The 27984-nt window shown below is 42.3% G+C and overlaps 2 protein-coding genes across 14 annotated transcripts in view; one reads left to right on the top strand and one right to left on the bottom strand.

Moving 5' to 3' along the window:
• On the top strand, positions 1 to 20923 carry LOC139551210 (nucleolar transcription factor 1-A-like). 4 transcript variants are annotated; one of them, XM_071362681.1, is made up of 20 exons: positions 1 to 201; positions 3814 to 3918; positions 4242 to 4423; positions 4608 to 4691; positions 4840 to 4995; positions 5260 to 5324; positions 5537 to 5657; positions 5817 to 5927; positions 6233 to 6354; positions 6703 to 6844; positions 7184 to 7225; positions 7347 to 7484; positions 7885 to 8046; positions 8379 to 8507; positions 9528 to 9613; positions 16316 to 16505; positions 16810 to 16857; positions 18480 to 18623; positions 19247 to 19345; positions 19532 to 20923. In XM_071362681.1, the coding sequence occupies exons 2-20, from the start codon at positions 3858 to 3860 to the stop codon at positions 19601 to 19603; spliced, it is 2154 nt and encodes a 717-aa protein (XP_071218782.1). In that variant the 5' UTR covers positions 1 to 201; positions 3814 to 3857; the 3' UTR covers positions 19604 to 20923. The 4 variants fall into 4 exon arrangements, with proteins under 4 accessions (XP_071218782.1, XP_071218783.1, XP_071218784.1 ...); XM_071362682.1 differs by having other exon boundaries at positions 19250 to 19345; XM_071362683.1 differs by having other exon boundaries at positions 8379 to 8489.
• LOC139551209 (FAST kinase domain-containing protein 3, mitochondrial-like) overlaps positions 20918 to 27984 on the bottom strand; it is a 27090-nt gene continuing 20023 nt past the window's right edge. For 8 of the 10 annotated variants that reach the window (XM_071362670.1, XM_071362676.1, XM_071362674.1 and 5 more), the window contains 4 exons: positions 26372 to 26446; positions 25588 to 26209; positions 25231 to 25345; positions 20918 to 24946 (listed from right to left, as the gene is read on the bottom strand). In XM_071362670.1, the coding sequence (XP_071218771.1) occupies positions 24860 to 24946; positions 25231 to 25345; positions 25588 to 26209; positions 26372 to 26446 (899 nt within the window). In that variant the 3' untranslated portion in view covers positions 20918 to 24859. The remainder of the gene's footprint in view (positions 24947 to 25230; positions 25346 to 25587; positions 26210 to 26371; positions 26447 to 27984) is intronic. The other 2 variants (XM_071362679.1, XM_071362680.1) reach the window with 1 other exon arrangement.

Here is a 27984-nt window from a genome sequence, read left to right on the forward strand (position 1 = left end):
CGCATGTTTTCCCTTTGAGTTCCTCCCCCTGCGGCGTTGGGCGGAGTTTCATACCGAAACAGACGCTTCTTTTGTCGGATCCGTTTCAACCTGACTCCCTGGGGTTTACGGCTGAAAAACAGACACTTAAACAGCCCTAAAATAATTAACACGAATACCTTGATTTTTAGTATCAACGCTGGTTTCTAACTGTCACGAAAGGTGAGTGAAAAGTTGTGTTTTGACGACGTTATAAGCGATTTTCAAGTCGTGTCTCCCCCAGTCTTTGTAACACTCATGGCGGCTCTGCAGTGAGAGCTTTGGGGCAAGAGCAAACAGATGCGCCCGCTCGCGTATCTGTTTTTCAGGAAATCCTCACTTTATAAGCGTTTCTGAAATGTGCACTTACTCTTTTTGGTAGCTTATAAAACCACATTGACAGTTAATTGTGCAATCTCCTCCAAATTATACTATTAAAACGACTTTTCACAAAATAACGAATTATACTACCAAAATGCACGTGTCCTACACATCCAGGCTGCTAATAAATTAAGTCGACTGAGCGTTTTTTGTTGTAACATTTCGTTGTATAATATATTATTTTCAAAAATGTGTTTGGTAAGAATACTTTTCGTGCCAGCGGAAGCTGCGTTTTGACTCTTGCCGGAATAAGGGCGCCATTACTGGGGTAGCAAGCAGAAAACGGTCGGTGTTCCCAAGACAAATTTATAAGGCTATGAGTAGCCTTGACTCAAAAATAGAAGTACATTACATTAGCAATGCCACGGCCCCTCGAAATATTTCAATGCAGTATATGATGAGCATTGTATATATTTTCGTAGTTTTAGGCTGTTAAAGATATTCCCAAAATGTATCGGTAGGTGTGAAATGCATGCATGTGGCAAGTTTTTTGTGTGTAATGTAGGCCTATGTTCTCGAATAAGTTTGGAGGATCTGTTGTGTGTTCCGAAGTTTGACCTTGTGAGCGGGCCATAACACTGTAGCCTATACACCGAGAAAGCGGCGCCTCGATCGGGTGCACAGCTGCGCCACGGTTTGGGGGATACGGGCGAGGGTAGTCTCGCACTTTCTGGCAGTTCGATTCAACCCGCCGCCATGGAATGTTCAAGCTGTTCAAACATTCTATTCCCTTCTCTAAAATGCTCCCTCCGCCCAGGCTATCTACCAAGGCTAGCCGCTATACCCCAAACCAGTCGCGGTCAGTTAGGCTTTCGGTCAGGGACCTGATGAAAATAAGCAGAAAAAGGCCCGCCTGGCCGCGGAACTAATCGGCCCCTAGCCCTTGATCATGACTCCGTTGCATTACATATTGTCATTGGACCTAGGTGTCTTCTGTACGGGAGTTATGTTAAGAGCCCTGTAGCTTGGTCTGAACATTAACACACGCTTGCGGTACAGTTTTGGAAGCATAAGAACCTTATTTTCATATCTGCAATAAAAAATAATTCTGCTGCCATTGAAAAACCCCACGATGAAACAATACATTGATCGGTCCTACAATTATCATTATTATCACTGCCCGGAAGTAGGCTACGCAATGTTGTTCTCTCATATGATAAATGTTGGATGGACTTGGGGCGAGGGTCCATGTAACGCATATTAGTCTAATGATTTAATACACTCATTAAAATATAATAATATAATGTTAGTTTCAATTTCTTAAGTTCTCTATTTTCTGATCCACTTGTTTAAATTGAATAATATTAATTAAAAACAAATTGATACATTTCCTACACTGTAAAATTGAGATTTTGATATTGTTTTGATAATTTTCTAAATTATCTTTATTCCTTTGAAAATGAATGGTACTGTCACTGACTGCGAAGACATGGAGTTGTGTGCATCAGTCCCTACAGGCTTCCCTTCAAATTCACCTCAATGTTATCCTCAATCCCCTGCGTATGCCAACACCTTGCATAGAGAGTCTAACAGCTAGGCCTAGCCAATATGTCGAAATGGATGGTTCATTTACAAATCTGCGTAATGACATGGTGTTTTACGTACAATTCCAATGAAGTAGCCCAATAGGCCTAAACATATTATTTTCTGAATGTAGCCTAATACACGGATTGCGTCGAGAAGGATTGTGCGTCCCGGGCTCATCTGCTGCCCCGGAACCCCTGTGATGTGCAGCTTGCATAGTAAAGCCCTGTCTGAGCAATTTTACGTTACATTATTTTAACCTATTGCAGGTCTAAAGTAGACACTAGCCTCTATACGATGAACAAGTAGCTTAAGTTAGCGGCATAGCTGAGACAAATGCATAGCCTGTAACGGAGACGGTGCCCCTGTTTTGAGATAACCTATGCAGCCTTCATTCCTCCCATCCTTGAAGACTTCACCAATAGATGCCTGAAAATAGATTTTATGCTAGGCTACCAACCAAGTCATGTCAGATCAGTGATTATTTCTATAGCCTATGATCATTGGTCACCAGTGATCATATATATATACTCAGCAAAAAAAAGAAACGTCCTCTCACTGTCAACTGCGTTTATTTTCAGCAAACTTGTGAAAATATTTGTATGAACATAAGATTCAACAACTGAGACATGAACTGAACAAGTTCCACAGACATGTGACTAACAGAAATTGAATAATGTGTCCCTGTACAAAGTGGGGTCAAAATCAAAAGTAACAGTCAATGCAGCTGGTGGCCACACCAGATACTAAGTACTGCAGTGCATCTCCTCATGGACCGCGCCAGATTTGCCACTCAGGAGTGGTCCTTGAATTGCTTCTCTTCCCACAGACACGTTTGCGAATTATCCCTGCTTTACTCCTCACACAGCCGTTGAATAGGCCTATAATGCTGATATGCTATAGTCTAATTTACAGTCCCTTGCCCACTGTAGCTTACAGGTAATGGGTACTCAATTTAGTGGGCTGCTGAAGGTTTTGTCTGGGTTTGGTGTATAATGGGCTGCAAAATAGCGGTGATGCAAATTTAGAGGGCAGGTTTTCTAAATAAATTAAAGTAAAAAAATCAACAACAAAAAAGTAACAAAATAACATTTAACAAGGCTATATACAGGGGTTCTAGACTATGACTATGTAAGGTGTTCACCTAGGCTACGCAGTAGAACTTTGCAGCAAATTCGGATGGCAGACTGACAGGGACTCAGTCCCAGGTCTCTTCGCAGTCAGTGACAGTGCAAAGAGAGTTCCTTCATTCGGTTGTGCTTATAACGCATCATGGCCGTTTTTAAGAGTGTATGCCTATAGTCTGAAGTTGCCAGGGGGAACATTGTATGTACAGTGACACCTGTTAGACCAAACATTAGGAACACCCCCTGGCAACTGTGCAGGTACAGGATGGCAACTGTGCATGGCCTATTGGTTAGCCTACTTGTAGTAAAGACGTTTGAACTTTGTCAGCTGAATAATTGGCACGACGTGCACCCTCTCCGTGTCAATGTTTTTGAACATATTTAGTCATGGACATAACCATAGGATAACGTATTAGAACCCGTGGTTGGAACGTCAAAAGTCAGTTCTTGAATTTGAGAAATCTTCTTGTGTAGATCTATTGGTCTTTACATATTGGAATATCTGCCTACGTGTACAAATTACCTCAACTAACCTGTGCCCCGCACACTGACTCTGTACCGGTACCCTCTGTATATGTTATTGTTATTTTATTGTGTTACTTTTTAATTATTTTTTACTTTAGTTTATTTGGTAAATATTTTCTTAACTCTTCTTGAACTGCACTGTTGCTTAAAGGCTTGTAAGTAAGCATTTCACGGCAAGGTCTACACGTATTCGGCACATGTGACAAATAAAGTTTTTGATTTGATTTTGTGGTTCCAGAATCTCTAGGAATCTGGTCAGTTGAGCTGCCCAGACGCTGCACCATGAACGGCAGCAGCAGTGTGCCCTCTGCCTCCCAGACCATTCAGATAAAAACCGAGCCAGGTAGGTTAAATAATCAAACCACCATTCATCAACCACAAGCTATGTTATTTCTTCTAGTAATAGTTTTGTAATTTTGTGTCTCCTTCCTTCATGCTTATGTAATTAGATGTAGGAGTATGTTTTTATCTTGTAATATTGTGTTGAATTCTGGTTGACTTTGAAAGATCAATGTGTTTGACATTTACTTAGGTATGTCTGTCAGTTGTTTATCTATTCCAGGGTCAGCTTGAGGTTTATTGTGTCTACTAAAGGGGCCAGTCAAAACAAATGAAACACATGCTCTTTGATGTTGCTTGATGGTTGTGTGTTTGTCTATGTTTTAGTTGTGGATGCATGGAGTAAGGAGGACTGCCTCACTCTTTTGGAGAGGATTCATAGCCTGTTGCCTGATGGTGATGCCATGAAATACAAAACCACAGAGTCCCACTTTGACTGGGAGAAGGTCTGCTTCGGAGACTTTACTGGTGACATGTGCAAACAGAAGTGGGCAAAGGTGTCCACTGAGGTTAGCCAATCACAATTTCAGCCAATCACAAAAGCAGAAAATCTCTTTTCTGTGTTGAATCTGTGGAGGGAAGAGTGTCACAGAAATTGCATAAAAAAATAGTCTCTATCTACTGGCAAAATGGCACGATGAAAATGTTTACAACAGAATTTCAGTTTTTTTATCTATTTGATACCCTCTTCAGGTGCGGAAGTTTAGGACTATGACAGAGCTCATAGTTGACGTCATTGAGTTTGTGAAGAACCCTTACAAAGGGAAGAAATTGAAGGTAAAGAATCAGATTTGACCTTGTACAAATGACATTCCATGAAATTCTAGGGTTATGTGGAGGAGAAGACTGGATCATTCACAATACTGTTGCCAATCTCACGCCTTCTACCATATGAATGACAATTATTCTGTTTCCACCCTATTAGACACACCCAGACTTCCCAAAGAAACCACTTACACCGTATTTCCGGTTCTTTATGGAGAAGCGAGCTAAGTATGCCAAGATCCACCCGGAGATGAGCAACCTTGACCTCACCAAGATTCTGTCCAAGAAATACAAGGAGCTCCCAGACAAGAAAAAGGTGATGGTCAACTCTACCATGCGCTTTCATTATGCCTTTGGGATAATCTTTATTTAATTCAAAGCAGCTCTCGCATCTAAACATGACATCATTGTATAGAAAACTGAGAGTGGTTTGTGAATACACTTACTTGAACTAATTACTTTATTTTCTTGCTTCAGATTTGATAGCTTTCTGTACAGCTACACTTCTTCAATTGTAGCAGCTCTGTTAGTTTTTCAGTTAATAGCTAATTGACTGAGGTTTATTCTCTGTTCCCCACAGCAAAAGTACATCACAGACTTTCAGCAAGAGAAGGAGTCCTATGAGAAGAATATGGCCCGATTCAAGTGAGTGGCATTTTCTGTCTCGTTCAAGCCGGTTAACAAGTTACTTAGTGTTCAGTGGCCAAATTAACTTCCTCTGCAGAGTAATAACCAACACTTTCCAAAGCTGACTAATTTCCCTTGAAAAAACGCAAGTGATCACTCTATCTATTTGATGAAAGGGTATACCACCCATATACAGCTGCCTTAATGTCTTTGCTCTTGTTCACGTCCAGAGAGGACCACCCGGAGTTGATAGAGGAGAGAAAGAAGTCGGACCTTCCTGAGAAGCCCAAGACGCCCCAGCAGCTGTGGTACAACCATGAGAAGAAGACCTACATGAAGCTCCACCCTGATGTGAGTGTTTGCAGAGGACCCATCCAGCTAAGTCTGGGATTTCACTGAATGGAACTGTTCAGTGTTGTGCTTCCATTAATTCACCCTCAAAAGAAAATGTCCCTGTTGGAATCCTTTGTGGTGAATGATGAATGCCTTTCCTTTCTCTGGGGTTACCAGGTGAGCCAAAAGGAGCTGAAGGAGGCTCTGAGGAGACAGTGGTCCCAGCTCTCAGACAAGAAGAGACTAAAATGGATCAGCAAGGCCCTGGAGCTGCAGAAAGACTATGCGGTAAGAGGTTAGAGGTGAAGGGTCAAGAGTAAATATTCAATAGTATAGCACCTTGTCAGGACACAACTTGGTAAATCTTTACTACCTTTTCCTGGTAGAGTAAACCAGCACATTTTCCACTTCATCATGCGTGATATACACTGCCTAGAGAGTAACATGCACATTCGAAATAAATAGTATTTAATCCCTTTTCGAAAGTCACAATCGATTACAATTTCACAGAATAAGTCTTGACGAGGAGAAATTGTCCATCATTTCTCATTGTCAACCAAAAAGTTTGATTGAATCTATGATTATCACTACAGGGCAGTATGAAGGTCTACCAAGAGGCCCATCCAGATGCTGAAGAGCACGTCAAGTCCGTCCTCACCAAAGCCGAGCGGCAGCTCAAGGACAAGTTTGACGGCAGGCCAACCAAACCACCGCCGTAAGTTGCTTGATCGGAGTCACATCATTTGAATGAAAGAATAGTGGGCAAGTGGAGAGAGGGTAGAAGAATGTATAGGGGCACAGAAAAGCGACTGAGGTGGCGCTCAAACCCCCGTCGCCAGGAAATATGTGGTCCAGTGTCGGCAGCGCTACCACTGCCAGACCCCTGTGGTCTCTAGGCAGTTCTGTAAAGACCAAAAGGGATTTTTGCCCTCATAATTTTTTTTAAATCCAGAGATTATGGATAGGAGATCCTTTATTTATTTGCAAACAGTAAGTTAGCTCTTGGTTTCTGTGGGGTTTATTAAAGACCTGTGGCGCTGAGCTAATGGTTTTTGGTCTTCAGGAACGGTTACTCCCTATACTGTGCCGAGCTGATGGTGAACATGAAGGATGTTCCCAGTACGGAGCGCATGGTGCTGTGCAGTAAGCAGTGGAAGGTGATGACACAGAAGGAGAAGGACATGTTTCAGAAACGCTGCGAGCAGGTCAGTCTTGTTCAGCTCTGTTCATGAGGAAATGCAATGAAACACCAGTATTTTCTTTTTCATTTCGTAAACAAGTCCTGGACTAGGTCCTCTGCTTCTTTTTAATAGCTGCTTCGAGTATTTTGGCCTCTTATTGGTTTCAATTGTTTGTTTTTTGCTGCCATGTCATGCTGCTTCTGGGAAACCTTGCAGAAAATACAGAGAAATGCCTGTTTATAGCTGTAGAAGTGTTGTGAGGGTTTGAAAGGGTTTCTGTCATGATAACAAAGTTTGTTTTGCCATTCACAAATCTGAGCAATGCTCTTTCTTTCACCCCGCTGCTGGTGTTTCTGGCTACAGAAAAAGAAGCAGTATGAAATTGACCTACAGAGGTTTCTAGAGGTAAGTAGAACTGAATATAACCATATTTGTAGTACTGTACATAACTCACTACACATGCTTAGCTGACCTGAGTTTTAGAAATGGAAGTCTATGAAAGCCACTGTCGGTTCTGTTTCCCCAGAGTCTCCCGGAGGAGGAGAGGGACCGCGTGATGACGGAGGAGAAGCTGGGGGGCTCACGGCTTGGCATGGGGGCTGCTGGCAGCCCGCATGGAGCCAAGTCCCCCTCCGCCAAGGTGGGTCTCACAAAACTACAACAGGTATGTCACCACCTATCGGCCACTTGGCAAGTTGGAATATAGCTTTCTAAGTTACAGTGAACGCTTTTTTTCACCTGGTCAGTCACAAGTAAGGTTTACTAAGTATTTCATATGTTGGGTCATGGGGATGTTTGAGCTGTTAAGATACAGTGAGGGTGGATCGTTTACATTTTAAAGCAGTGGATGCTGGTGGAAGGAGCTATAGGAGGACGGGTTTATTGTAATAGAAAAATGGAACCGTCTCAAACATAGTTTGATATCGTTCCACTTATTCCATTACAATGAGCACGTCCTCCTATTTCTCCTCCCACTAGCCTCCTCTGTTTTAAAGGTGTACTAGGTACACAATGTATATGTCACCTGCATTGACGCCAGGTTTGTCTCTATTGCATTCCTTCAGGAGCGCTGTCGCGAAGCTGAGCTGGAGCACTGGGTGCACGCTGGCCTGACGGCGAAAGAGAAGCGCGACGGCAAGAAGAGGACCAAAATCCCTGAGACGCCCAAGACTGCCGAGGAGATGTGGCAACAGAGCGTCATAGGAGACTACCTGGCCAAGTACAGGGTGAGCGAGCAACATTTTGTGTCCGCAAACAGCCCGAAATAAAACATTTTTTATAAACTGTAGGTCCATATACATTTTTATAGTTTTCTATTTGATTTTAGTGTTTTACATTTATATTAAAGTAGTTATTTTTCCCAACAACGTAACTTACATAAAAAATAAAAAAAATAGGATATACCCTTGGTGGGTCAAATCAAATTGGCTCGTGGGCCAGTTGTGGCCTACGGGCCGCCAGTTGAAGACCCCTGCCGTACTGCATCTAGGGATGCGCTTTAATCCATACAGTCCTAAGGTGGGATAAAAATTCTGTGTCCTGTGTCTTGTGGTTACAGAGTGACCGCAAGAAGGCCCAGAGTGCCATGGAGACGGCTTGGAAGGCCATGGAGAAGAAGGAGAAGATCCCGTGGATCAAGAAGGCGGCCGATGACCAGAAGCGATACGAGGTTCAGTACCGGCCCGTGGTCAGTGACCAGATGTTTTGACCGCTGTCTTCTTCGGTTGTGCTGAAGAAATGTCAAAATGTTGGTCGCCCTCCCCACCCCCTGCCCCTTCTCTTTCCTCTCTCTCCACCATCCCTCTTCGCCGCACACCCTCCTCCAAGCTACCCCCGACGGAGAGTGGAGTTGGTGGATCCGTCCCGTCTGAATGTGTGATCTCAGTTGTTCTTGTTCTTCTTTGTTTCTTCTGCTATCTGCCATTGTACCAGAGTCTTGACATTTGTGTGTTTGTTTGCTGGATGTCACTGTTAGCACACTGTTGAAGAATGTAATGTGAGGGCCTCCCAAGTGGCACAGTGGTTTAAGGCACTGCATCGCAGTTGCTAGCTGTGCCACTAGAGATCCTGGTTCGAGTCCAGGCTCTGTCGCAGCCAGCCGTGACCTGGAGACCCATGGGGTGGCGCACAATTAGCCCAGCTTCGTCCTGGTTAGGGGAGGGTTTGGCCAGCAGGGATGTCCTTGTCTCATCGCACTCTAGTGACTCCTGTGGTGGGCCGGGCACATGCGCTCTGACACGGTCGCCAGGTGGCCGGTGTTTCCTCCGACACATTGGTGTGGCTGGCTTCCGTGTTAAGCAGGCATTTTGTCAAGAAGCGGTGTGGCTTGGTTGGGTCGTGTTTCGGAAGACGCGTGGCTCTCGACCTTCGCCGCTCCCGAGTCCGTACGGGAGTTGCAGCGATGAGACAAGATTGTAACTACCAATTGGATACCATGAAATTGGGGAGAAAAAAAGGGGTACAAAAAAAAAAGCAAGTATAATGTTTATTTATATTGATTATCCATTCAACTGTCCCTGTGTGTAATTGTCATGAGCCATACCATTAACCATATTGCTGACCTGGGTCAAATACTTGATTTAATTTGCCCGATACAATGGAACCCTTGGGATAGTATTCCAAGTATTTGACATGTACAGTACACCCAGGTGTGTGTGTGTGTGTGGTGGACTGTGCTCGTGGTGTAATGACAGTTCTTGTCCCACAGAGGGAATTGTTGGAGTCTAGAACGCCCCAGTCAGGAGCAGGCCAGAGGAAACCCAAGTTTGAAGGGGAGCCCAAGAAACCACCAGTGTGAGTATCCACACGCCAACTCTTGAGTGTTATTGCTATTATTGGTGTCTTTCTATCATATGGTTTCTTTTCTTGGCTTATCCTGGCCTGTGTTCTTTTTCATTTTCTCTGTCTATTTGCTCAGTCCCTTTTCCCCAAATGTCTTATTTTCTTATTATTATTTTTCCACACCCTGTGACTATCATTGTTTTGCTCCTTTTTCATGTCGTTCACCACCTTATTCAGGCACTTTATGTCTAGAAGCTCTTAGATTCATTTACTTTTGTGTGTTGCTAGTTGTGTAGGTCCCTTGTATGTCCTTTTATCAATTTATATAGTGCCTTCAGAAAGTATTCACACTTGACACCTTGACTTTTTCCACATTTTGGTGTTACAGCCTGAATTAAAACGTTTTGAGTTTTTGGACACTGGCTTACACACAATACCCCATAATGTCAAAGTGGAATTATGTTTTTAAAAATGTTTACAGATTTTTATTAAAAATGAAAAGCTGATATGTCTTGCGTTAATAAGTATTCAACCCTTGAGTCAATAAGTTATTGCAAGCCTAAATAAGTTCAGGAGTAAACATATGCTAAATAAGTTGCATGAACTCACTGTGTGTGCAATAATAGTGTTTAACATGATATTTGAATGACTACCTCATCTCTGTACCCGACACATACAATTATCTGTAAGATCCCTCAGTCGAGCAGTGAATTTCAAGCACTGATTCAACCACAAAGAACAGGGAGGTTTTCCAATGCCTTGCAAATAAGGGTACCTATTGGTAAATGGGTACAAATTTTAAAAAAGCAGACATTGAATATCCCTTTGAGCATGGCGAAGTTATTCATTTCACTTTGGCTGGTGTATCAATTAACTTAGTCGACGCAAAGATACAGGCGTCCTTCCTAACTCAGTTATCGGAGAGGAAGGAAACCGCTCAGGGATTTCACCATGAGGTCAAAGGTGACTTTAAAACAGTCACAGAGTTGAAGGATGGTTCAACAACATTGTAGTTACTCCACAACACTAACCTAACTGACAGTGAAAAGGAAGCCTGTACAGAATAAACATTCCAAAACATGCATCCTGTTTGTGACAAGGCACTAAAGTAATCCTGCAAATGTGGCAAAGCAATTCACTTTTTGTCCTGACTACAAAATATTATGTTTTCAGCAAATCTAGTACAAAACATTACTGAGTACCATTCTCCATATTTTCAAGCATAGCGGTTGCTGAATTATGTTTTGGGTATGCTTGTAATTGTTAAGGACTGGAGTTTTTCCAGCATGAAAAATAAATGGAATGGAGTTAAGCACAGGCCAAATCCTAGAGGAAAACTTGGTTAAGTCTGCTTTCCACCAGACACTGAGATGAATTCACTTTTTAGCAGGACAATAAATTAAATGCCAAATCTTAAAATTCCAAATCTACACTGGGGTTACTTACCAAGAAGACAGTGAATGTTCCCGAGTTCGATTTTCAAGCAGATTTAAGTCTAAACTATGGCAAGACTTAAAAATGGTTGTCTAGCAATGATCAACAACCAATTTGACAGACCTTGACATTTGGGGAAAGGTTGCACAATCCAGGTGTGGAAAGCTCTTAGAGATTTACCCAGAAAAACTCAGATTGTAATCACTGCCAATGTTGATTCTAATGTGTATTGACTCGGGGTATAATATGTAACTAATCAAAATATATTAGTGTTCAAATGTTTCTTCCACTTTGACATTACATAGTGTTTTGTGTAAATTGTTGACCAAATTACAATTAAATCCATTTAAATCCCACTTTGTAACACAACCAAATGTGGAAAAAGTCAAGGGGTGTGAATACTTTCTGAAGGCACTGTAAATATGTATACTGAACAAAAATAAACGCAACATGTGACAATTTCAAAGACTTTATGGAGAGACAGTTCATATAAGGAAATCAGTCAATTGAAATAATAAATGAGGCCCTAATTTATGGATTTCACATTTACATTTAACATTTTACATTTAAGTCATTTAGCAGACGCTCTTATCCAGAGCGACTTACAAATTGGTGCATTCACCTTATGATATCCAGTGGAACAACCACTTTACAATAGTGCATCTAACTCTTTTAAGGGGGGGGGGGGTTAGAAGGATTACTTTATCCTATCCTAGGTATTCCTTAAAGAGGTGGGGTTTCAGGTGTCTCCGGAAGGTGGTGATTCACATGACTGGGAATACAGATATACATCTGTTGGTCACAGATACCTTAAAAAATACATTTGCCTCATGCAGTGCGACACACTTCTCATAGAGTTGAACAGGCTGTTGATTGTCGCCTGTGGAATATTGTCCCACTACTCTTCAATTAGCAATGCGAAGTTGCTTGATATTGGCGGGAACTGGAACACACTGTTGATCCAGAGTATCCCAAACATGCTCAATGGGTGACATGTCTGGTGGGTATGCAGGCCATAGAAGAACTGGGATATTTTCAGCTTCCAGGAATTGTGTACTGATCCTTGTGACAAGGGGCCGTTTATTTTCATGCTGTAACATGAGGTGATGGCGGCGGATGAATGGTGCGACAATGGGCCTCAGGATCTCGTCATACTATCTCTGTGCATTGAAATTGCCATTGATAAAATGCAATTGTGTTTGTTGTCTGTAGCTTATGCCTGCTCATACCATAACCGCCACCATGGGGCTCTTTGCTCACAACGTTGACATCAGCAAACCGCTCGCCCACACAACGCCATACTATACACGTAGTCTGCGTTTGAGAGGCCGGTTGAACGCATTTACAAATTCTGTAAAATTATGTTGGAGGCAGCTTGAATTAATGTTCAATTCTCTGGCAACAGTTCGGTGGACATTCCTGCAGTCAGCATGCCAATTGCACACACACTCAACTTGAGACATCTGTGTTGTGTGACAAAACAGATCATTTTAGAGTGGCTTTTTATTGTCCTATATTTGCATTTTGTTTTATCCTCCGTCCCCGCAGGAGGTTTTTTGGTAGCCCATCATTGTAAATAAGAATTTATTCTTACCTGACTTGCCTAGTTAAATAAAATACAATTTTTAGAGAAATAAGGTTTTTGTGCATATGGAACATTTCTGGGATCTTTTATTTTAGCTCATGAAACATGGGGCACTTTACATGTTGCGTTTTTTAGTTTTGTTCAGTGTATTTAGATGGACCTAGAACCATTCATTTGCTCATGGATTGCCGTTTGTATTAGGGATGCGACAAATGGACAACATTTAAACTGCAATTATTTTTTATTGTTTAAAGCTGCAATATGTAACTTTATCGGCGACCCCACCAGAATCACATAGAAATGTGAGTTATAGATCTGTCCTTCTCGTTGAAAGCAAGTCCAAAAGTGGTAAATCTGTTCTATGTGGTCCATTTCTAAGCTTCCCATTCTGAAGTTTAGTTTTTATGTCTTTTACTTTCGGTTTTGTACACCATCTTCAAACAGCTAAAAATACAATATTTTTGGTTATGGAAAATATATTTCACAGTGGTTTAGATGGTACAATTATTCTCTACACTATACTTGCTTGTTTTGTTACATAAACTGAAATTAGGCAAACTATTAGAATTTTTGCAACCAGGGAATGGCGGAGCGATTTCTGCATAGTGCATCTTTAAAATAAGACATTTTCATCAAATTCCGTGTCAAATCATATTGCCTGGTGTGACCACTAGGGGGGCGGCATCTGGAATCTGCTTTGGGCAAGTTAAATTTTATCCCGAAGACAACCGTTAATTCACGCTTACTTCCTTCCATTTCATTATGTGCATTAGCGACTCGCAACAAAGAGTAAACAGCCAAGTGATCACAGTTCTTCTCCCCACATTCTCGTTTCCCTCCATTTACGTGTCTCTCACTCAATTTCGATCCGACCATTACCGCTACACACACGATTGCTGCGCGCCTCCCATTAGAAATGACTGCCTCTAAAAATGTATCTATCTAACTGATGGGCTACACAAACTGTAGAGGAGCTACATTCCTTGCCAAACCACAACGGCTTTACCACAAATTCAAAATGGACTGGTTGATTTAAAGTAGGGAAATATGATGCAGTTTAGAATAATAAATTAGTCTTGTCTAGGTTTATTTTATGATTTTTCCCAAACTGCTATAGTGTGCCATTTTTAGAATGGGTTACAACCCCCCATAACCTTAGACGGGTTCCAGACTGAAATACGCAACAAAAACATTGTCTTGATGAAGGCAAATTGTGTATTCATTATTCTAGGGGCCTACTTTGTTTCATGTTTAACAAAATCCTGCCCACTAAGTTTAAACTCACAAATGAAACACAGGGCAAAATAAAACAAGCACCAAATGTGGGTATCTACTGGTTAAAAAGGGAAGAATTGTAGCTTTCTAATGCTGCTAGCTGTATGTCTCAACTCCCACTATAAAGAGAATAACACCCTGTTGAAATGAGAGTAACGGTGAACAGGGATATTGATGAAAGAGATGCACCTGTTTCCGTAGCGCGAGTTGCGGCTCAAATGGGCTTGGCAGTCCTTAATTTGGCCGCATATCAACTGCAATAATTTCTGTAATCAGCGCTTTGTTAAAGATGTGTGTAGTGCTTTGTATCTGTGGCAAATCATTTGAAAGATACTGCATATCCCCTCTTACTAATATTATAGTATTGTTGCGTTAGGTAGGCCTATTTTGTTAAATATTTCCCTTTAGGATGAGGAGTGGGACCTGTTAGTGGTCGTTTTGTGATAACTGCACTGTGATAAAAAAAAAATAAAAAAAAATTCTGTTTAGGGATTTTTTCTCTCTTAAAACTTATTGTCAATACGGGGGCGCTGTTTTCACTTTGGAAAAAATCGTGCCCAAATGAAACGGCCTCGTACTCTTTTCTAGATCATACAATATGCATATTACTATTGGATAGAAAACACTCAAGTTTCTAAAACTGTTTGAATTATATCTGTGCGTAAAACAGAACTCATTTTGCAGCAAACTTCCATAAAGGAAATTAAAAATCTGAAAACGAGGCTCTGTTTCAGGGCCTGCCTATTCAACTGGCTTTTATTTATCGATATGCATGCACTTCATACGCCTTCCACTAGATGTCAACAGGCAGTGGAAGGTGGAATGGGGTGTCTAGCTTGATCTGAGGTCGAATGAGAGCTTTTGGAGTGACAGGTTTGGAATTTTCTTTGTCTTCTAAGGCGCGCGGCGGAGCTCGACATTGTCTTCTGAATAGCGTTACGTATACACGGCGAATATCTCCGGCTCTGATTTTATTTGATACATGTGATAATAACATCATAAAGTAGGTTTTTTCAACCGAGTTTTATCAGTTTATTCAACGTTTATTGGGACTTTTGGAGTTTTCCGTTCTTTGCGTCAAGAGAGGATGGGAATGTTAGCAACCTTGGCTAGCATTGTGGTGCGAATTCGACAGAAGAAATGGACATTCTAAAACCAAACAACGATTTATTCTGGACCAAGGACTCCTTGTACAACATTCTGATGGAAGCAAAAGTAAGAAAATATTTATGATGTTATTTCGTATTTCTGTGTAAAATGTTGAGTCCTATTCTCCGCCGTTTTGGTATGTTATGGTAAAGTTATATTTAAAAAATCTAACACAGCGGTTGCATTAAGAACCAGTGTATCTTTCATTTGCCATACAACAAGTATTTTTATGTAAAGTTTTTGATGAGTTCTTTGGTCAGATTAGGTGAGTGTCCAAAATATCTCTGGAGATTCTGGTGAATCGATGCTACGTATTCACAATGTATAACCAGGATTTGTAGCTCTAAATATGCACATTTTCAAACAAAACATAATTGTATTGTATAACATGATGTTATAAGACAGTCATCTGATGAAGTTGTCCAAAGGTTAGTGATTAACTTTATATCTTTTGCTGGTTTTTGCGAAGCTACCTTTGCGGTGAATAAATGCGTTTGTGTGTTTGGCTATTGTGGTAAGCTAATATAATTCTATATTGTGTTTTCGCTGTAAAACACTTAAAAAATCGGAAATATTGGCTGGATTCACAAGATGTTTATCTTTCATTTGCTGTACACCATGTATTTTTCATAAATGTTTTATGATGAGTATTTATGTATTTCACGTTGCTCTCTGTAATTATTCTGGCTGCTTTGGTGCTATTTTTGATGGTAGCTGCAATGTAAAACTATGATTTATACCTCAAATATGCACATTTTCAAACAAAACATAAATGTATTGTATAACATGTTATAAGACTGTCATCTGATGAAGTTGTTTCTTGGTTAGTGACTAATTTTATCTCTTTTGTCGGTTTTGTGAAAGCTACCGATGCGGTGGAAACATGGTGAAAATATGCGGTTGTGTGTTTGGCTATTGTGGTTAGCTAATATAAATACATATTGTGTTTTCGCTGTAAAACATTTTAAAAAATCGGAAATTATGGCTGGATTCAAAAGATGTTTATCTTTCATTTGCTGTATTGGACTTGTGATTTCATGAAAATTATATTAGATGATATCCCTGTCCCGTTAGGCTAGGCTATGCTAGTCAGCTTTTTTGATGAGAAGGATCCCGGATCCGGGAGAGAGAAGCGGTAGAGGATTTATTAATGTTAAGGATTACATTTCATTGAAAATTTCACACCCTTAGTTTGTATTGACTGATTTGTGGATGTAATTCATCTTGAATTAAACCATTCTCCCTGTCGCTCTCTCCCTCTTTCTCTGCAGGAGCGGCTACCAGATGTTCTCCCAGGAGCTGCTGACCAACGGCGAGCTAAACCACTTCAGCCTGAAGGAGCGCATGGTGGAGATCGGCAAGCGCTGGCACAAGCTCAGCCAGAGCCACAAGGACAAGTACAAGAAGTTGGTGGAGGAGCTGCAGATTGAGTACAAGGCCGAGCTGGAGGCCTGGGTCAAGGTAAGGGAGGGTAATCTTTGGGGTCAAAGAATGACTATTTGTTAGGCAACTTTCTGAACAGTGGACACCGCAGGTCGCCTTGCCTGAAAATAAGCATTAAAATATCAAACGGAACGAGAGATCGCATAAGGAGACATTGATACAAGACGCAAACGTATGACCTGTGTTGTATTCTTCTAAAATCATTAAACAGTTGAAATGATAGATCAAATGTTAACATCCGAGCCTTTGGAAGAAATCAGTCTTAACAGAATTTATTTTGTAAATTCTATTTTTCCGTCTTTCTTTCTCTTTTCCCCTTCAGTCTCTCTCTCCCCAGGAGCGAGCGGTTTATAAAGAGTTCTCCACCACAGTGAGTTGCACTCTCTAATATGTTCTTGACATCCCACTCAACCCTCATTCAACACAGCACTTCATATACAATGCCACAAACATACATTCATGCTATAACCCTTCAAATCAAATTGTGTTTGTCACATACGCCGAACATAACAGGTGTAGACCTTAGTGAAAGGCTTACTTACAAGCCCTTAACCAACAATGCAGTTAAGAAAAATAAGTGTTAAGTAAAAAATAGATAAGTAAAATTGTTTAAATAAAGGTAACAAATAATTAAACAGCAGCGGTAAAATAAGAATAGCGATGCTATATACAGGGGATATATAGTACAGAGTCAATGTGTGGGGGCACAGGTTGAGGTAATTGAGGTAATATATACATGTAGGTAGAGTTAAAGTGACTATGCATAGACAAACAGAGTAGCAGCAGCCTAAAAGAGAGGGGGGGGGGTCAATGCAAATAGTCTGGGTTGCCCTTTGATTAGCTGTTCAGGAAAGGGGGATACCAAGTCAGTTGTAAAACAGAATGCCTTCAACTGAAATGTGTCTAATGCATTTAACCCAACCACTCTGAATCAGAGAGGTGCGGGGGGCTGTCTTAATCGACACCCACGTCTTCAGCGCCTGGGGAACAGTAGGTTAACTGCCTTGCTCAGGGGCAGAACGACAGATTTCTACCTTGTTGCTGGATTGAATCACCGAGCTGACCTTTCGGTTACTGGCCCAACGTTCTAACCACTAGGCTACCTGCCGCCCCAGGAGTCTTATGGCTTGGGGGTAGAATCTGTTAAGAAGCCTTTTGAACCTAGACTAGGTGCTCCGGTACCGCTTGCCGTGCGGTAGCAGAGAGAACAGTCTATGACTAGGGTGACTGGAGTCTTTGACAATTTTTAGGACCTTCCGCTGGCACCGCCTGGTATAGAGGTCCTCTCTCGCCAGACTGCTTCTCTCTCACACACACAGAAGCATTAATCATTAGTCACACTCACTCACTTGCACACAAACACTCAGATGGCAGGAAGCTTGGCCCCAGTGATGTACTGGGCCGTACGCACTACCCTCTGTAGTGCCTTGCGGTCGGAGGCCGAGCAGTTGCCATACCAGGCAGTGATGCAACCAGTCAGGATGCTCTTGATGGTGCAGCTGTAGAACTTCACACTTCTGCTATAACCTGTCATACTCCTGCTATAACCCCTAACACTAATGCTATAATAGTTGTATTCTCCATTCACATCCTTCATATTCCATAGCTACAGCTACTCTCTTCTCTGCAGCTGGAGTACTAAAAGCTTACACCAATTATATTTGATTTAGATTCAATTAAATTGCCTTGTTCGGTCTTTGTAGCCTGATGTGACTGCAATAGTGACTATCTGTATGCACAAGCGGGCATCTAACATTACTGCATTTGAATGGGGGGGAAAACGTAATCATATTAGCATCTAGCTACTAATCATCATTGCTTTGAACTTGAACCGTGTTTGTGTGCTGCCCACCCTCCATCTTTGCCGCCCTGTTCTCCCTTTTCGTTCTCTCCCTCACCACCCACCTTCCTCCATCTATCCATCCTCCTCATTCTTCCTCCTTCCCTATCTCGCCTCCACCCGTCTCAATTGCCCCCGCTCCCCCCATCCAGAAACGGCGGAGCACCACCAAGGCGCGGGGCGCCCAGGGGGCCAAGGTGTGTATGATGGCGACAGTGAAGGGGAAGGCTGTAGGTGCCAGAGCCGCAGCAGCAGGGGTCGGAGGGGGCAAGCGGGCCATGGCGTACCGGGCCAAGGTAACTCCGCCGCTCTCGCCAGACTGCTTCTCTCTCACACACACAGAAGCATTAGTCACAATCACTCACTTTCACACGAACACTCAGATTTTGAGGCAGCGGCATGGGTGGTGGTCAGACTGTAGTACCCTGGGCTGTGTGTGTGGGCTCCTGCAATTTTAATGGTTTAGGATTAGTTAAAGCAGGGGCCCCCCGGGCACTAAACAGTATAATTATTTGAATCAGCTGTGTAGTGCTAGGGCAAAAACCAAAACGTGCACCCAGGGGGCTCCCAGTACTGAGTTTGGGAAACACTGAGTTAAGGTAGATCATCAAGACCTGGATTCCTCTGTGAGCTTTAGTAGTCCCTACTGTGATTAAGGCTCAAACAGTCTGCATTTTGTCTGTGGCAGTTGGAGTATGACACTGGTTACTCTTACATGCTTTTACATCAGTATGTTTTTAATTTGTGTGTTTAACCTGTTATCTTAGGGTGTTTGTGTGCGTGGTATTTCTTATGCTATCGTGTTTGTACTGTAATTTTGTATTCCATGTGCTGTTATAAGTGTGTATGCTGTGCACGCCTGTGTGCCATTCTGTAAACGTGTGAGTTTGCGGTAAAGGCGTGACCCTGTGCTCTCCAGCAGGATACGTCCGACTCGGACGATAAGACGGACTCGTCAGACTCTGATGATGAAGAATCGTCCGGCAGCTCCGACAGCGAAGATGATGACGATGATGAGGTGAACGGCACTATGCTTTAGTGTAGACTTGGGTCAAATACTATAAAGTATGAGGTGTGCTTAGTTTACCTGAGTTTGCATTTTGGACTATTCGATTGGTTCCATTGTACTAGGCAAACTAAATCAAACACGGCACTAATAGTAAAATGGATTTGACCCAGATGTTCTACTGTCTCTGTCCTCTAGAATGACGATGACCCATCCGAGGGCTCCAGCAGCTCTTCCTCAGAGGACAGCAGTGACTCGGACTCAGATTAGCCACCCCCCCAAATAGGAGGGGCTGTGCGGGACACACCTCCTCGCAAGTCAGGCGCAGTTACAGCGGCGTCATCAAACCGCGCACACATTGGCTGCTCCCACCTCTTTCTCACAAGGAGAAATGAGAGACTGGAGAAAGCGAGGAATGGGAAAGTCATGCTCCCCCCGTTGTTGACCTGGAGCACTTTTATTCAACTGGGACGAGATCTTTTACAGGGGCTTTGTTACGCGTTCAATGCCTTTCTAGGTGTTTATTATGAACTTGTTGCGACACTTTCTTTTTTTAAACTGAAGGAAATTTCTAATTAAAGCGGTTGAGGCTTTTTTTATGTTTTTGAACAAGACTGGTTTCTACAGAGTTTTTGACTGGGAGGGGCATATTGAGGAGTTTGCCGTTTTTTGTCCTTAACAGTCCGTGCAGAGGGAGGACTGTTGCTGCTTTCCCTCCATTGAAACATCTGGTCAAACCCTCAAATAAAATGCACTTTTTTTCTCGTGAATTCTTGTGTGATTTCAACCGTTAATTGATGTATATTTGATTGTACTGGATTTATAGAGCTTTAATGTAAGAAGTATGCTCAGCTCTGTTACTGAGGGGGTAGGTTTGCAACTGAAAATGGCAGCCTATTCCATATAGTACACTACTTCTAGCCATAACTTATTCTGCGTTCATAACCAAGTGAGCAGGTGGCACTTGAACATGTACTTACTAGTCGTATCATCCCTGAGCTCTGACTTTTCACACATGCGGACCTCTATCACCTAAGGAAAAACAAGTTTCAAATGTAAATGCATCCAACTGATATTTACGAATTGACTTGGGCATGAACGCAGCATTAGACATTTCTATGGAGGGACGATCCACAAAATACAGCCATACTTTTTTCCACTAACCTTGGCTGTAGTCGATTTCCCTAAACAATTTTTAGTACCTGTATGTATTAACCTTCAGTATTTGACATTGCAAAAGGATCCCTTTCTGAACACATCTGCAAAAACTTTTTGGGCAACCTGACCAAATTAACAGATGTGTGTTACAGATCCAGCACTCACTGAAAGCAAGTCTAAGAAGCGGTAGATCTATTTCTATGCTTCCCGGTCTTCAGTTTTTGCATAGCAGTTTCAATGGTACAATGATTCTCTACACTATATACTAGCTTGTTTTGTCACTAACTGAAATTAGTTAGGCAAACTATTAGAATACGCGCAACCAGGAAATGGCAGTGATTTCTGCATAGTCCACCTTTAAATTCTGTTTTTCCTGATGCATCAATGTCAAAATTAAGTCATGCAATTTTCCATTAAACAATCAAATTACAATTGCTCATACTGTCTTTATGTAAAATGTACATAATTCACAAAACAAAAATGACATGTTGCTCTTGTTTTTATACAGACATTTCAATATATATATATATATATATATATAAACAATCTCCAAACTAGTCTTTCCCCAGATATAATACAGCCACACACACACATCCCCTGTACCAGGAGTGATACCAATAAATACAACCACCTGTGCATAATGCATTTATAGTGCTTTGTAAAGACTTGCAACAAGCATTCAGAACAGCCCATGGATCCTTACAAATGCATTCATTAATATAAACCCCGTAAGGTCGATGTCCACAACTCCGCATAATAAAAACATCCCCATTAAAAATCTGTTATTTATGCATGGGATGCATCTCAATCCACCACATCCGCCTAATTTCACACTTCCACATCTGCGGTGAAAGACCATGAGACATCCCGAAAATCGATCTTCTCACAAAATTGTCAGTGGCATCCGAACAGTTTGGCCTACATACTATTATGAACCCTCTATGGAAACATGACTCTCACGAACACGTATATGTCGGTTTGTTTTGGCCTGAAGGTCCCCTGGTATCAGTTGAACAAATTTATGGAATTATATATGGACACTGTTTAGTGCCAAAAAAGGGGTTAGATACATGTAAACATTTTTTAAAACAAAAATCCTGATACTTCAGAACAAACTTCCTTTAGATTTTTTTTGGGGGGGGCTAGCTGTTTTATGTAGTGAATGTTATACAATGCGTTTGCATGGGCTAATAGTAGTAAGGCCCAATTTCTTTCTATCAAATAATTTACTATTTTTTTTTTATACTTCAAGGGGTCTTCAGTCAAAATCAAATAGTAAAATGATCCTTGGTATGACCTTAAAACAATTGCATTTAGCTTTGCCTGGGGAGTGTCAAGATGAAGGCACGGTGACTTCATCACAGCGTCATCTAGTGTAAATATAAAGCCTATTGTCTTCCTGATCGGCTACATAAACTGAGAGCAAAGACAAAACACCTAGTAATACTGGGGTGAAACCACAATTACAAATCCAAAAAGGCCAATTCTGCCTACCTTACGGGGTCGTGTAACAAGGTAATGGACTGTCTCTACAAATATTTGTATCGCTTTGAGACAAAAACTCAAAATGGGTCATTGTCAGCAAGTCCAGTATCAAACACCAATTTGCAATTTGTCCATGCAAATCACTGCATCACTTAACACATTAACTCAATCATGCGAAACCTAGGTCAGGGTTCCATTTCAAATGCCACTGAGATAACAAAAAGGTTCTCAGATTAACTGTATCCACTTGTCTATTTCATAGCAATACACTCACTGTACTATGGAACTGACAACACATCTAATTTAACTAGACTGGTGTCTAGCAATTCCCCACTGGAAAACTTGTTTCATTGTCAATGCAATGGTGGAAACTCACTTAAGGAATCACAAATTCCTCTCTGAATGAAGTCATTCATTGAATGTCATAAGTAAAGTACCAAAGACAAAACAAAGAGACCAAGTAGAAAATAGACGATCCAACATGCATTGCTTAGTTCTGGACACTGGAAAAGCCATTCTAGTGAAGACAAAAATATATAACACTTTTTTTTCATTAACTTAATTTATCCATCCTCATCCCTCATTTACATCCTACAGTCCATTCGTCTACATACGTTGCACACAAGGATTCAAAAACACAATGAAGAGGCCCCATTTGTTAGTCTCAAACCCCATGTCACCCAGTTACATTTGATCCGAATGAACAGTTGCGGTTCTGACGTCCGTAGGGGAACCTATTACGCAGTCCCAACCAACCAAAGTAGTCCCGACATGCGTCACAACTGCAGTTCAATAAAACTTACATTTTTTAAAAAGGAACTTCTTTTTTCATACACCACCAGAATATTGTCATCTCCGTATGACTATTACAATAACAACAACAACTTACTTCCCACTCGTCCACACCAAACCATGATCAAAACTAGAACTATAGAAATACGCTGGTCAAAATCTAAAATGAACACAACTATTTTGTCACGCTATATTAGAAGTAGTCCGTAGATCAACAGCGCCTCTTCAACCTCAGGAGGCTGAAGAAATTTGGCTTGGGCCCCTAAGACAACTACTAACTTCTACAGATGTTACCATTGAGAGCATCCTGTCGGGCTGTATCACCGCTTAGTACGGCAACTGCACCGTCCGCACCCACAAGGCTTTCCTGAGGGTGGTGCTGTGAGCCCACGCGTCACCGTGGGCACACTGCCTGCCCTCCAGGACATCTACAGCCACCCGAGCCACGGCCCGTTTACCCCGCTACCATCTAGAAGGCGGAGACAGTACAGGTGCATCAAAGCTGGGACCAAGAGACTGAAAAACAGCTTCTACACTACATGACCAAAAGTATATGGACACCTGCCCGTTAAACATCTCATTCCAAAATCATGGGCATTAATATGGAGTTGGTCCCCCCTGGACACTGATGTTGGGTGATTAGGCCTGGCTCGCAGTCGGCGTTCCAGTTCATCCCAAAGATATTCGATGGGGTTGAGGTAAGGGCTCCGTGCAGGCCAGTCAAATTCTATCCACACCGATCTCGGCAAACCATTTCTGTATGAACCTTGCTTTGTGCACGAGGGCATTGTCAAAATAGGGAAGGGCCTTCCCCAAACTGTTGCCACAAAGTTGGAAGCACAGAATCGTCTTTAATGTATGCTTCAGCGTTAAGATTTCCCTCCACTGGAACTAAGGGGCCTAGCCCGAACCATGAAAAACCGCCCCCCAGACCATTATTCCTCCTCCACCAAACTTTACAGTTGGCACTATGTATTGGGGCAGGGAACGTTCTCCTGGCATCCGCCAAACCAAGATTCGTCTGTCGGACTGCCAGATGGTGAAGCGTGATTCATCACTCCAGAGAATGCATTTCCCTTACTCCAGAGTCCAATGGCAGCAAACTCTACACCACTCCAGCCAACGCTTGGCATTGCGCATGGTGATCTTAGGCTTGTGTGCGGCTACTCAGCCATGGAAACCCATTTCATGAAGCACCCGATGAACAGTTCTTGTGCTGACGTTGTTTCCAGAGGCAGTTTGGAACTCGGTAGTGAGTGTTGAAACCAAGGACAGATGATTTTTACTCGCTACGCTCTTCAGCGGTCCCGTTCTGTCAACTTGTGTGACCTACCAATTTGCAGCTGAGCCATTGTTGCTCCTACATGTTTACACTTCACAATAACAGCATTTACAGTTGACTGGGTCAGGTTTAGCAGGGCAGAAATTTGACGAACTGACTTGTTGGAAAGGTGTCATCCTATGACGGTGCCACATTGAAAGTCACTGAGCTCTTCACTAAGGCCATTCTACTGCCAATGTTTGTCTATGGAGATTGCATGACTGTGTGCTCGATTTTATACACCTTTCAGCAACAGATGGGGCTGAGATAGCCAAATCCACTCATTTATTGTATATATGGGTTCTTTTTTTTGTTTCGGACTGACATTGCTCGTTCTAATATTTATTTATTTATTAATTCCTTTCTTTTAGATTTGCGTGTATTGTTTTTGTATTTTTAGGCATTACTGTACTATTGAAGCTAGAAACATAAGCATTTTGCTACACTCGCGATAACATTAACAAATGATGTGTATGCGACCAATAACAATTAGATTTGAACCGTTGTGAAGTGACAATGACAAGATTGCATTGACAACAAGCGTGGCACCCTGATACTACACATGCCATCAACTGGGGACGTGACAGGTTGCAAATAGGCTAACGCCATTTTGATAAACGCAAGTTGCCAGAAACTCGTCCGTTTTAGACTTTGACCAGGGTTTGTCTTTCACCACAAACAAAGCCCCCTTTCCCAATCCCACCAACAACCGTCCTATTCCAAGCAGCCAAAATGGCATACACTCGCACACACATTCAAGTCTTTTGTTGTCATAAGGGGACCTCCAGGAGCTTTTTGTGGAGGTACTGCTTCACCTCCTCTATACCATTCAGCTTCTCCAGCTCATGATACGGCAGCTGTGGAATAGAGGAACAGAGGGAGTGAGGAAAAAGAGGAGCAGAGGAGAGAGAAAACACAAGGAGGGATGTCAGTAACACGGTTTGTTTTTACTTATTTGGGCAAAGCGGACCATTAGTAGACCAGTTGCCAGGTAGCAGTTGCCAATTCAAAAGCGTCATCGGATGATTGTAATGGAGGTAAGGGAATACTGACATTTGGTTGAGAATGTGGTTGTAAGAATTTAAATGTGGTTTATAAAATGGTTAAAGAAAATGTGGTTTTTAAGATGGTATGGGCTCACCTGCAGGATGACGTATCCCAGGAGCAGCAGGTGACGGTCTCTCATGGCCCGGGAGCCCACCAGCACCTCAGAGTTGTGACAGTAGTGCCACTTGTCATTCACCGACATAACCACTCTGAAAGAAGAAAGGAAGTGGTATATAGGAACTAACAAATGATTTCTCATTTAGAAATAAATTCCTTAATCACACAAGTGGCAAAAGACGGTAGAAAGATGGCAGACCTCCCAGCAAAACAATATTTCTTAAAGTTATTCGCTAACTTGCATTGCTCCACTGATGCATTATCAAGCATTTAGTTGAGTAGTATAAGGATAGAAATCTGACTGGACAGATTTAGGGATCCCATCAGCACTGACCTCTTGAGCTGCCGCTGGTCCCCAGCTCGATCAGCCGGGTGCAGTTGAAGTGGTGAGGTGGGCTTCACGTCCCCGTTTGCCTCATAGAATGCAGGAAGCTCGCAGTTGAGCCCCTGACTCGCCGGCCCCACCTGCGCCCCTCCCTCGTCCTCCAGGATTTTCCCAATGGAGAATTGGAAGAGGGAATTGGGGGCAGCCGTGGCAGATCCCCCTACCCCGGAGGCCCCTGGATGTGCCAGGCTGTCTGAGGGAGGGCTGCTGAGCGTGGAGCTGTCTTGGCTCTCCAAAGAGTGCTCCTTGGCCAGGCTGGAGTAGTAATCGGCCGACGTGTAGTAAGGGTTGTAGTCCAGAGGGCCCCCGCCGTTAGGGCCCGCCCTCTGGGCCGAGGAAGGGTTTGCCCCTCGCTGCATGTGGTAGGGCAGAAAGTTCACCGCATCGTCCCCCTCGACGGGTCGCTGGTCCCCCCCTACCTCAAGTGGGGCGAAGGGGGAGAACTTCTGAAAGTCTGAAGTGAGGGCTGTCACGGCTGCGGATCCTTCTGGGGTTTTGGGGGCCATACCTAGCGAGGTCCCTGCCCGGATAGGGAGAACTCGGCCAGAGCCATCAATCCACAGCAGGAAGTCTAAAAAGGAATGGGGATATAGAGGATTAGGGTTGCAACATTTAGGGTTGAAACTTTCCCTAATATTCCTCAAACTTGGAATTTAGGAAAACCTGGGAATTTTGTGAAAGTTTCCAGAATTCTACAACCCCAAAGAGATTACAGTACTACATAATGCTATACCATTGTGTTCAACTGTGTGGTATCTTACAGTAGAGCCTGCATCAGGTTGGATATCCGCGGTTCCCCGCGGTTGACCTGCAAAAAAACTCTGCTGGTGGGTGAGAATGAAAACATTCTTTCAACCCGCGTGTTGGCTCGCAGTTTGAACAATTATATTACGGGTCAGAAACATTTGAAAACAAGGTAATGTTTTACAAACGCAGGAGCTTGTGTTACAGAGTTGAATTCGCAACATCATGCGAGTGATGAGGCAGACATACAGCTCTGGAAAAAATTAAGAGTCCATCAGTTTCTCTGGTTTTACTATTTATAGGTATGTGTTTGGGTAAAATGAACATTTTTTGTTTTATTCTATAAACTACTGACAACATTTCTCCCAAATTCCAAATAGAAATATTGTCATTTCGAGCTTTTATTTGCAGAAAATGACAACCGGTCAAAATAACAAAAAAGATACAATGTTGTCAGACCTCGAATAATGCAAAGAAAATAAGTTCCTATTCATTTTTAAACAACACTATACTAATGTTTTAACTTAGGAAGAGTTCGGAAATCAATATTTGGTGGAATAACCCTGATTTTCAATACCCAGCTTTCATGCGTCTTGGCATGCTCTCCAGCAGTCTTTCACATTGATGTTGAGTGACTTTATGTCACTCCTGGCGCAAAAATTCAAGCAGCTCGGCTTTGTTTGATGGCTTGTGACCATCCATCTTCCTCTTGATCACATTCCAGAGGTGTTCAATGGGGTTCAGGTCTGGAGATTGGGCTGGCCATGACAGGGTCTTGATCTGGTCGTCCTCCATCCACACCTTGATTGACCTGGCAACATTGTATATTTTTTGTTATTTTGACCAGTTGTCATTTTCTGCAAATAAATGCTCGAAATGACAATATTTCTATTTGGAATTTGGGAGAAATGTTGTCAGTAGTTTATAAAATAAAACAAAAAATGTTCATTTTACCCAAACACATACCTATAAATAGTAAAACCAGAGAAGTGGATAATTTTGCAGTGTTCTCTTCATTTTTTCCCCAGAGCTGTATACTGTAGGGCACAAGCCATGAACACAGTGAATCAGAGAACTGTCCATTATTCGTGTGGTGCTGAAAACGTATGTTTCATCCCCCCACGTGAGAATACATTGCCAAGCTTAGCCTACTTTTCCTGGCTAGCGTAGCTCACGTGAAAATGGCTAACGTAACTGGAGAAATAGAAAGGTTATGAAATACACCATAGTGGAAACAGGTGATACGTGAGTGAAATCTCCGGTTTGGAAGGATTTTGGAGTCATTGTGGACAAGGACAACAACCCAGTAGATAGATACACAGCCTGCAAAAAGTGCAAGCCCGTATTCGTTTACAATAGGCTAATTCAGTTTATTATCAGTGAATTATTACGTTAATTCAGGCTTTTGTTCATTTAGACCATAGGCTACATCAAGTTTATTTGCCAGCAACATACCACCCTGCATCCCACTGCTGGCTTGCCTCTGAAGCTAAGCAGGGTTGGTCCTGGTTGGTCCCTGGATGGGAGACCAGATGCGGCTGGAAGTGGTGTTGGAGGACCAGTAGGTCTAAAAACATATCCCAATGCCCCAGGGTAGTGATT

The sequence above is a fragment of the Salvelinus alpinus genome, chromosome 23 (genome assembly GCF_045679555.1).
Source record: "Salvelinus alpinus chromosome 23, SLU_Salpinus.1, whole genome shotgun sequence".
NCBI lineage: Eukaryota > Metazoa > Chordata > Actinopteri > Salmoniformes > Salmonidae > Salvelinus > Salvelinus alpinus.

Bases quoted from the DNA above. Each gene is read 5' to 3' on its own strand.
- LOC139551210 (XM_071362681.1), top strand. From the start codon at position 3,858: ATGAACGGCAGCAGCAGTGTGCCCTCTGCCTCCCAGACCATTCAGATA. The intron at 6,355-6,702 runs GTAAGTTGCTTG...TTTGGTCTTCAG, and splicing joins AGGCCAACCAAACCACCGCC to GAACGGTTACTCCCTATACT. The intron at 8,508-9,527 runs GTCAGTGACCAG...CTTGTCCCACAG, and splicing joins AGGTTCAGTACCGGCCCGTG to AGGGAATTGTTGGAGTCTAG.